Raw genomic sequence first — 13,028 nt, forward strand, 5'->3', positions numbered from 1 at the left:
AATTTGCCACATCATCAACTTTGGGGCTTTGAACCACTAGTTGGGTGCACGGACTTTGACTGAGCATATCTCTCAAACCGTGAAGCCTCTCGTGATGATCCACATAGCATTGAAATCAGCATGATGTAGATAATTCAAAGATGATGATCTTAAGATCAAATTCATCGAGCTTCATCAAAAACAACCTCAACAAATGTGGGGATACTAGGGTTTCTAATCATCCTTCCATTGGAGCTTTCAACTAATGTAATCCAGAGAAATATTAAGAACATTCATTAATAGGTGTTGGCATCAATGACAACAACATTCAACAATTATAAATACTTATTGTTTTTTACTTCAAGAAAATTTAACTCACACATAAACATTTTACACTATGATATCAATTTACTCAATTTATATATCTTAATTACTAATTATTTTTTACTTTGATAAAATTTACCTCCCACAAACACATTTTAACTATGATATCAATTTACATAATTTTTGTAAAAAAACTTTCTACTTTTGTAAGTATTCCAATTTCATGAAATATTTAACACCTAATAAAAATTGACCTTTCTATTCACTTTCACATTTTGGCAAATAAAAAGTTTAATTGAACACATATTTAAAAAATAAAATTAATGTGACAACATCTCCCTCATATATTGGACTATAGAATATCTATCAACCCAATAAATTAAATGTTATTACAATAAAAATTCCAAGCTAATCGTGACAAAGACTCCAACTACAAAATAGTAGCCTTTAAATATGATTCAATAATTGCAATCTTTCACTGCGCTGCTGGAAGAATATCGTTCTTGAAAAGTTGGATTAAACACTTCAACTCTAGTAATATTATCAGACAAGTTGACAATTGTGTGGTTCTCCTACTATGAGTAAGGACAACCAGGCCATCTTATATCTTCAATACCTTCACTTCTTATATTTCCATGGACAAAAACTTTGGGCTCAGTTAACTGTGAACAAGAAGCACAACCATTAGGAGCTAAACTGCTGTGGCAACAAAACGTTTTTAAACTTCACCAAATATCATAATAAAAAACAATGGCCAAGTAAAAAAACTATACCAGGCGAACAGGTGGGAAGGAGAGCTGAACAACAAGCCTAGAAAATCCAGAGATAGCCAATAAGCATTTAAACTCGGGTATGCTTGACCGTTCACTGCACCAGAAGCACAAATTCAACATAAATCCCAATGCTAGGGAAAAAGGAATCTTAGATAAATTATATTAATGTCCCAAAAGCTAAAAAACGGGACAGAGATATAATGAAAAGTAGCTGAAAAAACAAACTCTCACGTGAACAATACTAGCATACTGGCAGGTGTTAAATTCAACAGGACTCGAAAAGAAAATCTAATCACTGGCCTGCGCGGATAGCAAAACCATATAATTTTTTTCTTAATATACTTCCAGGTGGTGTCCATATGAAAAACTAATATATAACCATGAGTTGGAGTCAAATCTTATCACCCAATACTCACAAAGTTCGTGCACAGATAAAAATCCATTAATACATCTTCAACAACAAATCTTCCATAAAGGTCTATTTTTTTTAGCCAAATCTAATTTAGTATGTATAGATAAAATCAGTATTTCTGATAGTATAACTAAATTTTGATGGCCACTTGGAGAGCTGTGTACATAAAAATGTTTCCCGATTAATCAAATTGCACTTCTACATTATTCCACAAATCCTCTAGCAATAATCATAATATCCTGTCCACACCCTTAGGTTTGATGAAAAAATAAATCCAACAAATTATTACACTTTCCTTGGGAGAATCTATCAAAACATCATATTCTTTTTATTTTTATTTTTGAAAATCATTACCTTACTATATTGTAATGAAGAACAATATGATTTAATTTTCAAGGAAAACCTTATGGGAAATCCAAGGATGCCCCTAACGCCCAAAGATAACATCCTAGTAAACTAGTCGGTGTAAAGTAGTGCACCTAATCTAGGTAGGCATTTGAATTAGGCACATTTAGTCACATAATTAGTGAAATGCTCAAAAACAATGGTGACAACTCATTGAGCTAACCTCTTGGGTTTGGAAAAAAATATGACTCCATCAATGAAATCATTATTAATTGGGCAGCAATTCCCCTGGCTACTCCCAACATAGGCATGCTGAGCCAACATTTCCACTTTAGTGCCATCCTCAATGAAATAGATATATTTCTATACAAGTGTATTCTATTAGGATATTTCGACACATAGGAAATAGCTAAGTATAATTTGGTCTAGTGTATAGTTAGGTAAACTCTGTTTCTTTACTATATACTTTTTGTAACTTACAATCCGACGGTTACGATATATTCTAGACATGAAGTGATCCGACAGTGCATTCTCTCCTCGGTATCACTGACACTTGATCTGTGGCTTAACACCCGATTGGTCCATGATTTCTATTTAAAGAGCATGGAGGGTCATTTGTAAGGTGGCTGTTCATGAGAGAAGCTTATGTAAATTTTCTTTCTTTTACATTAACAAATTGCCTGAAGTGGCCGCGTTGGCTCAGGTCGTGCATTGTTTCCTTCTTTGAGGGTTTTAACCACATCAAGAATATTGGTGTACCGATCTGTGATCTGTTTTTGAATGGTGTCCTTTTGGTGTTTTATCTAAGGAACTTACCCTGTAAATTCCTACATGGTATCAGAGCTATTTGAGGGCCGCAACCTTTGATGATCCAAATCCAAAGCCATTACAACTACATTCAACAGTGGTTTCCGAGGTCCACTGTTTCTGACCGCTTTTGGGCCAAGAGGACTGCTTTATTGTGTTATGAGCATTTGTTCCAATGAGGAACCCCTTTCGTTTCACACGAAAAGGTTTCTGGTAGCCCTAGCTACGCCATTTTAAAGATCTGGAGGTATAGTCTTTATTTGCAGTTACAATTATTTATCTCTCTGTTTATTTCGATTTATAGTCCTCTATAATTCTTTTTATTACCGGATCTATACCTCTCATTTCTACATATGCTCTTTTCCCCGCGACTCTGTGCAATCTGGGCAAACCAGTAACATAAAGAAATGATTTTTCTTATGTGTATGCTCTTTTCCGCTGAGCCTTAGTGTGATATCGGAAAATCAGAAACATTGAGGAAAATATTTAGTTTCCGGCCAAATTTAACTTTAAACCGTAAAGCTTGGATTTCTTTTGCATGTTCGTTTTGGGTTGTGCGGTTTTTTTTGTTTTGTAGGCAAAAAGAGGTTTTTCAGGTAAGCACGCACTCCAAAGTTCAGTGAGCAAAAAAAAAAAACCTTTTCCTTCTTTCCAAAAATTACTAGCCTTTTAAACTAATTCACTTGGTCCAAAGTTATTTTATGAGAATAGAGGTCTTGGGTTCAAGTCTTTCTTTTTGTTGAGTTACTTCTTCAAAAAGCACATGTAACATATATTTAAAAGTTACTTTATGTAAAAGTGTTCTCACCCATTATAAAAAGTGAGTCATTTATAATTACGAAGTCACTTTATCTTTTATTTAAGTTACAATTTAGTGGGTAGTTCATAAAGTACCATTGTAAAAGTGACTTTCACTTATTTATAAGAGTGGGTCGCATAAAATAATCTTTTTTTAAAAAGTGAGCTAATTAGATTAAGTTTAGAGAGGATGGGGGGTGGAGCATATTTTTTAAATATAACATTATCATTCACTTCCCAACATTCACGTAGTTTGTCGGCATCTTCAACAACTTTTCTTTAAAACACCATAACTTCTTTATCTGGAAACCATTTTCAGAGCAGTTTTTTTTTAATCGGCTTAATTTTTCGAGATCTTTCCATTGGAACACTTCGTTTCAGCATCTTCAGCGTTAGTTTCTTTTAAAATGGAAAGTCCATGCCTAGTTATTCTTGACAACACTAACTACTTCCAATGGTTATCCTACATTGTAGATTTACTTAGAAGTAAAGGTCTTTATATAATAGCCTCAGGCCAAGAATCTAAACCTAAAGATGAAGATAAGGTAGCCAAATGGGAAAATAAGCAAGATCAAGCACGTGGTTTGATAAGGATGTCTATTTCTGCAGACCTTAGATTCCATATCGCAGAACTTGATATCCCTGATGAAGCAATCAAACAACTCAATAAAGTTTTTGGAATTAAAAATGAAATTAGAGCCCATCAACTTGAAAATGAGTTGCTTACGTTGGACCCCAATAATTTTTCTTCTATTGAACATTTTTTGTCCAAGTTCAAAACCCTTAGACTTCTCTTGGAAGGTGTTAAGGTTAAGAAAAAAGATGGTAGCCTTATCTATTCCATTCTTATTAAGTTAGGACCAACCTACTCTGTGTTTGTTTCCACCTTCCATTCTACTAGAGAGCCGTTTTCTTTTGAATCGGCCTAATTTTTCGAGATCTTTCCATTGGAACATTTCGTTTCAACATTTTCATCTTCAGTTTCTTTTAAAATAGAAAGTCCATGCTTAGTTATTCTTGACACCACCAATTATTTCTAATGGTTATCCTACATTGTGGATTTACTTAGAAGTAAAAGTCTTTATAGAATAACCCCAGGCCAAGAATCTAAACCTAAAGATGAAGATAAGGTAGCCAAATGGGAAAATAAGCAAGATCAAGCATGTGGGTTGATAGGGATGTCTATTTCTCCAGACCTTAGATTCCATATCGCAGAACTTGATATCCTTGATGAAGCAATGAAACAACTCAATAAAGTTTTTGGAATAAAAAATGAAATTAGAGCCCATCAACTCGAAAATGAGTTGCTTACGTTGGACCCCAATAATTTTTCTTCCATTAAAGAATTTTTGTCCAAGTTCAAGACCCTTAGACTTCTCTTGGAAGGTGTTAAGGTTAAGAAAGAAGATAGTAGCCTTATCTATTCCATTCTTACTAAGTTAGGACCAACCTACTATGTGTTTGTTTCCACCTTCCATTCTACTAGAGAAGCCTTTATTTCTCAAGGACAAGCCTACAAGTCCCCCTCTTTTGATGCCTTTTGTGATTCTTTGTTAATTTTAGGTATGTTCTATGCTTAGAGCAATTTATTTCAATTTTCATAGTTAACTCAATATCTTTTCCAGATTAGCAATCACATCAACATTAAAGTAAACTGCAGATAGAACATAAACATAAATCGCAGAAGACAAGCCAAGATAAGAAGACACAAGATGTGGCGTTAGCAAGGGACAAACCCCAATGTGGGGAAACCCTTGATCAATTCTTCTTATATGTTCTTCAATAGTTCAGCAGAGAGAGAGAGAGTACATTTACAACAGAAGTCAACACTTTGACTTATCTAGATAAGAGCATAGATCATCTCTAAGAAGATGATACATGAGATCAGTTGAGGACATGCTGCTTCAACTGATTCTCCAAGGTGACTCCTTCACCTATCGTTGTGCTGCATTTCGTCATCATGCTGCACCTCACCGTGCTGCACCATGCTGCACCCATCATCACTATGCTGCGTCTCATCATGCTTCATTAATCATGACTGTACCCATCACTGTACTGCATTATGTGCCATTGCTGCACCATGTTGCCATACTGACCTATGTGCTCGCTACATCTTGCTTGCTTCTTGTCCCTAGCATGCTTGTTGTCCTTTGCATGCTTGTTGTTCATGCTAGTTGTAACATTGCATGCTTGGTGTATTTGCTGCTAAGTAGCATACAACTGTCCTAATGTTAGTTAGTGGTCCCTTGCATGCTGTTCTCCTTCGGAGACAGATGCTCTGGCTGTTCTGGCAATTTCCGTTGTTCCCGACAGTTCCGACAATTCTGGCAGTTCTGGCTTCTGCCCTCTGCGTTAGCTTTCCCGGTAGTTTCGGCTATTCCTGGCAATTTCGACTTCTGTCCTCTACGTCAGCTTTCCCGTCTGTTCCGGAAGTTCCGGCTGTTTTTCCCGACAGTTTCGGCAGTTCTGATAGTTCCGACTTTTCTTCGCAGTTCCGACAGTTCCAACAATTACGGCTATTGCCGGCAGTTCTAGCTTCTGCCCTCTGGATTAGGGCAGCGTTATCCCTTATGATTTCTCCTCCTACTAAAACCCAAAGACAAGTAGACAAGAAGAGAAAGTGTGTTGAAATGACTTGAAGGCCACCTCTATTTATACTAAAACGTTGAGCACAAGTGGGGTTTATTTGGTTGCTGGCTGACCTTGACGAATTGTCCCATAACACAAATAAATTCATATCTCCATGAATACTTATTGGAATCGGATGATCTTTAGATCAATCCTACATCTCTCGATGAGAGGGATCCAAGAAAAATATTAGCGTCCATTAATAAGATGACCCCCATGGAGTTTGGCCCTAGTTGCCAATGTTAACACTCCCTCTCAACTAGGGAGAACTCCATCCGCTGATCCATATGTCTGACTGTACTATCTCTGCCATCAGTGCCCTGCACTACTGAGCTCTGCTGAACCATGAAGAAGAAGAATTGATTGAGAATGTTTCATACCATTCTCTATTGACCTGAAGTTAGTTTCATCTGAAGAGAGTGTGTAACATCATTCTTATTGGCCCGAAGTCAGTTTCATCTGAAGAGAGTGTGTCACATCACTCTTATTGGCCCGAAGTCAGTTTTATTGATCCAAGATCAATATCACAAGAGAGTGTCTCAAACCACTCATACTGATCCCAGATCAGTTTCATTGATCCCAGATCAATGGAGGTCATCCTAGCATATGGAGTACGGTAGATACATCAATGCATCCATCGATAGTACTACTATGGTCCCTAACCCCATTTCCTTGCTCATTGATTAGATGAGAGGTACTTCCCATGAGTCCCAAACTGCATGGGTAGGATGCCTCGACATGAGAACTAATCATCCTGTCCACAGGAGAACGAATCATCCTGCCCCACAGTCGCCACGGGAGAACTAATCATCCCGGCCCACAGGAGAACTAATCATCCTATTTCACAGTTGCCATGGGAGAACTAATCATCTCGGCCCACAGGAGAACTAATCATCCTGTTCCACAGTTGCCACGGGAGAACTAATCATCCCGGCCCATAGGAAAACTAATCATCTTGTTCCACAGTCGCCATAGGGTATCATAGGGGAAGGTTGAACCTGTCATCTTGTACATAGCGCACCACTAGGGGAGGGTGAGTCGCCTTGTGGTCGTATGTTGCTCCAGTAAGTACCCCAAGCCCCCCAGAGCTCCCAGAGCTCAATGCATGCAACATGTAGGACCCTTATAAGAAGGTCTCTCAACAACTCCAAGTCATTTGGGAAAGTCATAGATTTGACATTTCCCCGGGGCTTTGACAAAATGTCTGCGACCTGTACATCAGTCTTAATGCGACGGAGCCTCCTCGCTTATCGACTTACCATATCCCAGATAAGGTAGTATCTGATGTCTATCTGCTGGAGCAATTATCGAATACGAGATTCCTCAATAATCGAATCCCCCCTCTGGTTGTCACAGAGAATCACAGTGGTATTCATCATGTGTACAAATAGCTCACTTAAGAGTTTCTGCAACCATGCAGCTTCACACGAGATCATACTCGTAGCCATGTATTCGGTCTCGGCGGTGCTTATAGCAACCGACTTCTGCTTCCTGCTCATTAATCATGTAGTGTATCTCAATCCATGAGAGATTGTGCCCTGAAGATATCTCAAAAGATTCTTGGCACCAATCCACTGAGGCTCAACCAAATATGAGTTCACCATGCTACCTGCAAAACATATGTCCGAACGGAAGTTCACCAAGAACATCAACGCGAATGAGTTCATGAAACTCAGAGGCATTTCCCAAATCTGGTCCGACATCACTACCATATAACTTCTAAAAGTTAAGATCCTTGAGGTAGTCACAGGCTTGCAGTTTATCATTCCACATCCGGAATCCAACTCCCTCTTACTTTTGCAAATGAGAGGATCTGCACTTGTCAGAACTAGGTCATCCTCATAAGGTGCTGGTATGAGAGGTCTATCATCCACAACCTTCAAACAATGGTTTGGATCGGCTTCACTCTTAGTGAATCTCAGTTTCATTTGACAACTATCAATCCTCTCATACTACGTCCGGGGAATTTTGCTTCAAACCATAGAGGGATTTCTTCCACCTGCATACGTGAGACTCCTGATCATCAATCTCAAACCCCTCGGGTTGTTCCAAACCTGTGGGCCTGCTACATGAGGGGAATGGTCCCCTTGTAAGATTTTCCTTCGGTACATCTCAAACATGTACTTTCATGCTCTTTGAATTCAGGCATCCCTGTCACCATCTGACTCACAGACCTCCAGTGCTATGTTTCAATGGACATGGTCCCTAGTGGACTTCCTGCAACTTGATACAATCCTGAACTCGAAAACATCATTGAAAATTCTATTTTCAAACATGTACCTTTCCATCGATGAGTGCCACCTCGTAACCTTCGACTTCTATTGCTGAAATGGACACCAGGGTCTTCTTGCGATCAAGTACATAAAAGAGATTCTATAAATGAATCGAGTTACCCTCATTTAGTTGAGGGGTAACATTCCCTAAACCCTTTCTGAGATAGGTGGCATCGACTCCAAGTATAATCCCACGATTGTTTCCATCTCTACCAAATTAGAGAGTGCACCCTTCTATCCGATGAAGTGCCTTGAACCACTACAATAAATAAGCCAGATTCCCAAAGAATCTGAAGGCGAGGGCCAATACAAGATAATGCTTCTTTATCTTATCAAAAACAACATTTGATTCTTCATACTTGGGGTTCCTTGCTTTCTTTGAAGAGTCGGCCATTTCCTTGATGACCTGCATTACCTGTCATTCCTTTGATCATTGAAGATGTCCCTGGAATGATTGTTATCTTCATCAAGAGATGTGTCTCTGCCATTCGGACACTCCTTCACATAATGGCCGAACTTATTACAACCAAGGCATCTGTCTTTCGTTCCACCCTTATATCTGGACTTCCCATTGAAGTGATCTTTAGGTAGGCCATCAGAAACTTCCATTGCGCCATTCTGATAATATTCTCTGCTTCGACTTCACCCTCGGTGAATTTGAGGAGGGATAAGGAATCCACTGATCCTTTTGTCCTTTCCCAACTGTCTTTGGTGATTGCTCTTTCACTCTTGCTTGGGTATTGTCTTCACCTTAGCTCCGATAACATGTTAATTTTAGGTATGTTCTATGCTTAGAGCAATTTATTTCAATTTTCATAGTTAGCTCAATATCTTTTCCAGATTAGCAATCACATCAGCATTAAAGTAAACTGCAAATAGAACATAAACATAAATCACAAAAGACAAGCCAAGACAAGAGGACACAAGATGTGGCGCTAGCCGGGGACAAACCCTAATGTGGGGAAATCCTTGATCAATTCTTCTTATATGTTCTTCAATAGTTCAGCAGAGAAAGAGAGAGAGTATGTTTACAACAGAAGTCAACACTTTGACTTATCTAGATAAGAGCATAGATCATCTCTAAAAAGATGATACATGAGATCAATTGAAGACATGCTGCTTCAACTGATTCTCCAAGGTGACTCCTTCACCTATCGTTGTGTTGCATTTCGTCATCATGCTACACCTCACCGTGCTGCACCATGCTGCACCCATCATCACTATGCTGCATCTCATCATGCTTCATTAATCATGACTGTACCCATCACTGTACTGCATTATGTGCCATTGCTGCATCATGTTGCCATATTGACCTATGTGCTCGCTGCATTTTGCTTGCTTGTTGTCCTTTGCATGCTAGCTGTAACATTGCATGCTTGGTGGATTTGCTGCTAAGTAGCATACAACTGTCCCAATGTTAGTTAGTTGTCCCTTGCATGCTGCTCTCCTTCGGAGATAGATGCTCTGGCTGTTCCAGCAGTTTCGACAATTTCGGCTGTTCCTGGAAGTGCCGGCGATTCCAGCGATTTCTGGCAGTTTCGGCTTTTCCCAACAATTCTGGCTGTTCAGGCTTTTCCCGGCAATTCTGGCAGTGCTGGCAGTTCCGGCTTCTTCCCTTTGTGTCAGCTTTCCCGGCTGTTCCAGCAGTTTCGGTTGTTCCCGACACTTCCGGTTATTCCCGACACTTTCGACTTCTGCCCTCTGCATCAGCTTTCCCGGCTGTTCTGGCAATTCCTGGCAATTCCGGCAGTTCTTGGTAGTTCCGGCAATTCCGGTTATTCCCGGCGGTTCTGGCTTCTACCCTCTAGATTAGGGCAGCATTATCCCTTAGGATTTCTCCTCCTACTAAAACCCAAAGACAAGTAGAGAGGAAGAGAAAGTGTGTTGAAATGACTTGAAGGCCACCTCTATTTATACTAAAACGTTGAGCACAAGTGGGGTTTATTTGGTTGTTGGCCGACCTTGACGAATTGTCCCATAACACAAATAAATTCATATCTCCATGAATACTTATCAAGATCGGATGATCTTTAGATCAATCCTACACCTCTTGATGAGAGGGATCTAGGAAAAATATCAGCTTCCATTAATAAGATGACCCACATGGAGTTTGGCCCTAGTTGCCAATTTTAACATTCTTTAATAAGAGAACAAGAAAAACTCTTACATCTTGGTCTTCTTAATATCATAAACTCTTCTAAGAAAGCTTTAGCAGCCCAACAACAACCAAATTCAAAGAATCCTAAGAAGTAACATCCTAAAAAGAACGGTCCTAAACCAAACAAGGGTCCTAAGCAATTTCAGTCTCAAAATGAAAAATCGATTCAACAAAATGATAAGACAAATAAAAACAAAGGAAAGAAAACTGATAGACATTGCAACTTTTGTAATCGTGATGGCCACTTAGAATCCAAATGCTTTAAGAATATGGAAGTCTTGGACGCAACAATGAAGAAACATAACATCCATTTGGAGCACTCTTCAACTTCAACTTCATCTTCATGAATACCACTTTCTACATGTGGTTGCCAAGCATCTCGGTCTGATTATGCACTAAATGTATCTTCTTCTTCCCATTCTCATGAGTGGCTCATTGATTCCGGAGCTTCTTATCACATGGCCAAAAACGAATCCATGTTTTCTTCTTTAAATGATTGTAACACCACAAATATATATGTTGGTGATGATAGATCTCTTAGTGTTGTAGGGACCGGAACTATTCATCTAGACAATGGTCAATTTAATGATGTATTATGTGTTCCTACCTTATCCTGTAACCTTCTATCTATATATCAGATAACTCATTCAGGTGAAGGTAAAATCGTTGAATTTTCACCTCATGATGTTGTAATTAAGGACCTAAGAGATCCTAAACAGATTTTAGCTACTAGCATTGCTGATGATTCTACAAGGTTGTATAAGTTTAACAACTTTGGGTCATCAACTCTTCCCTCGGTATTTGTTGCTCATAATGATGAAGTGAAAAAACTTTGGGATGAGCGATTTGGTCACTTAAACTATTGCACCCTTCAAAATCTATGTAAATAAAATATGGTGACAGGTCTTCTATGGTATCTTGTAGAGATGGTGTTTGTTCTAGATGTATACTCAAAAAACATCATCGGAATAGTTTTGAAAAACGTGACTCAACCCCTTTACAACTTGTGCATAGTGATCTATGTGGTCCACTTCTAGTTGTTTCATACTCTGGCTACAAGTATTTCTTAACTTTCATTAATGATTTCTCGAGACGCACTTGGGTATACTTCTTAAAACTCAAGAGTGAAATCTTTAACATGTTCTTGGCCTTTAAGGCCTTTGTTGAGAAACAATCTGGACATCAAATTCTTAAACTAAAATCTAATAATGGTGGAGAATATGTTAACGACAAATTCATCAACTTTTGCACTGAGCATGGAATTCAATTGCAACATACTATTCCATATACTCCACACCAAAATGGTGTCGCTGAAAGGAAGAATTGCAACTTAAAAGAAATGGCTAATTGTATGCTTCAATCTAAAGGACTTAGTCTTAAATTTTGGGCATAAGCAATTAACTGTGCAAATTATATAGTAAATCGCACTCCTACTAAGGTTTTAATGAATATCACTTCAGAAGAAGCATGGAGCTCAATTAAACCATATGTAAGTCACTTTCGTGTTTTTGGAAGTGAAGCATGGGCCCATCTTCCAGATGAAAAACATAAAGCCTTAGAACCTAAGAGTGAAAAATGTATTTTTGTTGGATATTCTGAGGATGTCAAAGGATATAGAATTCTTCAACCTAAATCCAAAATATTATTAGAAGATATGTAAAGTTTGTTGAAAATATATCGGTCTATGAGCCTAGTTCGGCAGATGTGCCACCTCTCTCTATCCCTTCTACTTCTAAAAATATTTCTTCTTCAGATGATGACAGCGAGGATGACAATCCTCCCCCACCTTCTTGGGATCCTCCTTCAGCTCCTCAACTTCCAAAATGGGTTTGTGCTACTCAGGATGCAACAGGTGATCCTACAGATCATCATCGTACACGTTTTCAATTCGATAGAACCTCTTCATTACTGACTTAAGCTTCAACGAATTATGATCCTGACACCTTTGTAGAAGCTTCAGGCCATCCAGATTGGGACACAACTATGAATGAAGAATATTGTTCACTATTGGCAAATGATACATGGGACCTTGTTCCTCTTCCAAAGGGATGAAAACTTGTTAGATGCAAATGGGTTTACAAAACCAAGTTTGGACCAGATGGAAAAGTTGATAAACATAAAGCTTGCCTTGTTGCTAAGGGTTTTTCACAAGTTGAAGGCATTGACCATATTGAAACCTTCTCCCCTGTTTCCAAAATGAACTCTATCCCCCTTATTCTTTCCCTTGCTACCTCTTTCAAATGGAAAGTCCATCAGATGGATGTTAAATCCGCCTTCTTGCATGGGGACTTGCATGAAGAAATATATATGGAACAATCTCTTGGCTTTATACAAACAAACTCCATTCTTGTATGTCGGCTTAAGAAATCCCTTTATGGTCTCAAGCAAGTCCCTTAGGCTTGGTATGCCAAAATGGATAGCTTTCTTTTAGATACTAGCTTTTCTAGGTGTCATTTTGACAATACTATCTACACCAAGAAAGTGGGTAAGTCTTTTATCATTCTTGTTCTTTATGTTGATGACTTAACTGG

The 13,028-nt window shown here is 38.6% G+C and overlaps 1 protein-coding gene across 2 annotated transcripts in view; it reads right to left on the reverse strand.

The window, feature by feature from the left end:
- Positions 1-593: 593 nt before the first annotated feature.
- The window catches only part of LOC149267666 (dol-P-Man:Man(7)GlcNAc(2)-PP-Dol alpha-1,6-mannosyltransferase-like), a 542,356-nt gene continuing 529,921 nt past the window's right edge, over positions 594-13,028 (reverse strand). For both annotated transcript variants that reach the window (XM_089433813.1, XM_089433817.1), the window contains exons 20-21: positions 1,077-1,170; positions 594-965 (exon numbers count right to left, since the gene is read on the reverse strand). In XM_089433813.1, the coding sequence (XP_089289939.1) occupies positions 879-965; positions 1,077-1,170 (181 nt within the window). In that variant the 3' untranslated portion in view covers positions 594-878. The remainder of the gene's footprint in view (positions 966-1,076; positions 1,171-13,028) is intronic.

Source organism: Pinus tabuliformis, chromosome 6, assembly GCF_031772625.1.
Source record: "Pinus tabuliformis cultivar Carrire ecotype Pingquan chromosome 6, CPIR1, whole genome shotgun sequence".
Taxonomy (NCBI): Eukaryota; Viridiplantae; Streptophyta; class Pinopsida; order Pinales; family Pinaceae; genus Pinus; species Pinus tabuliformis.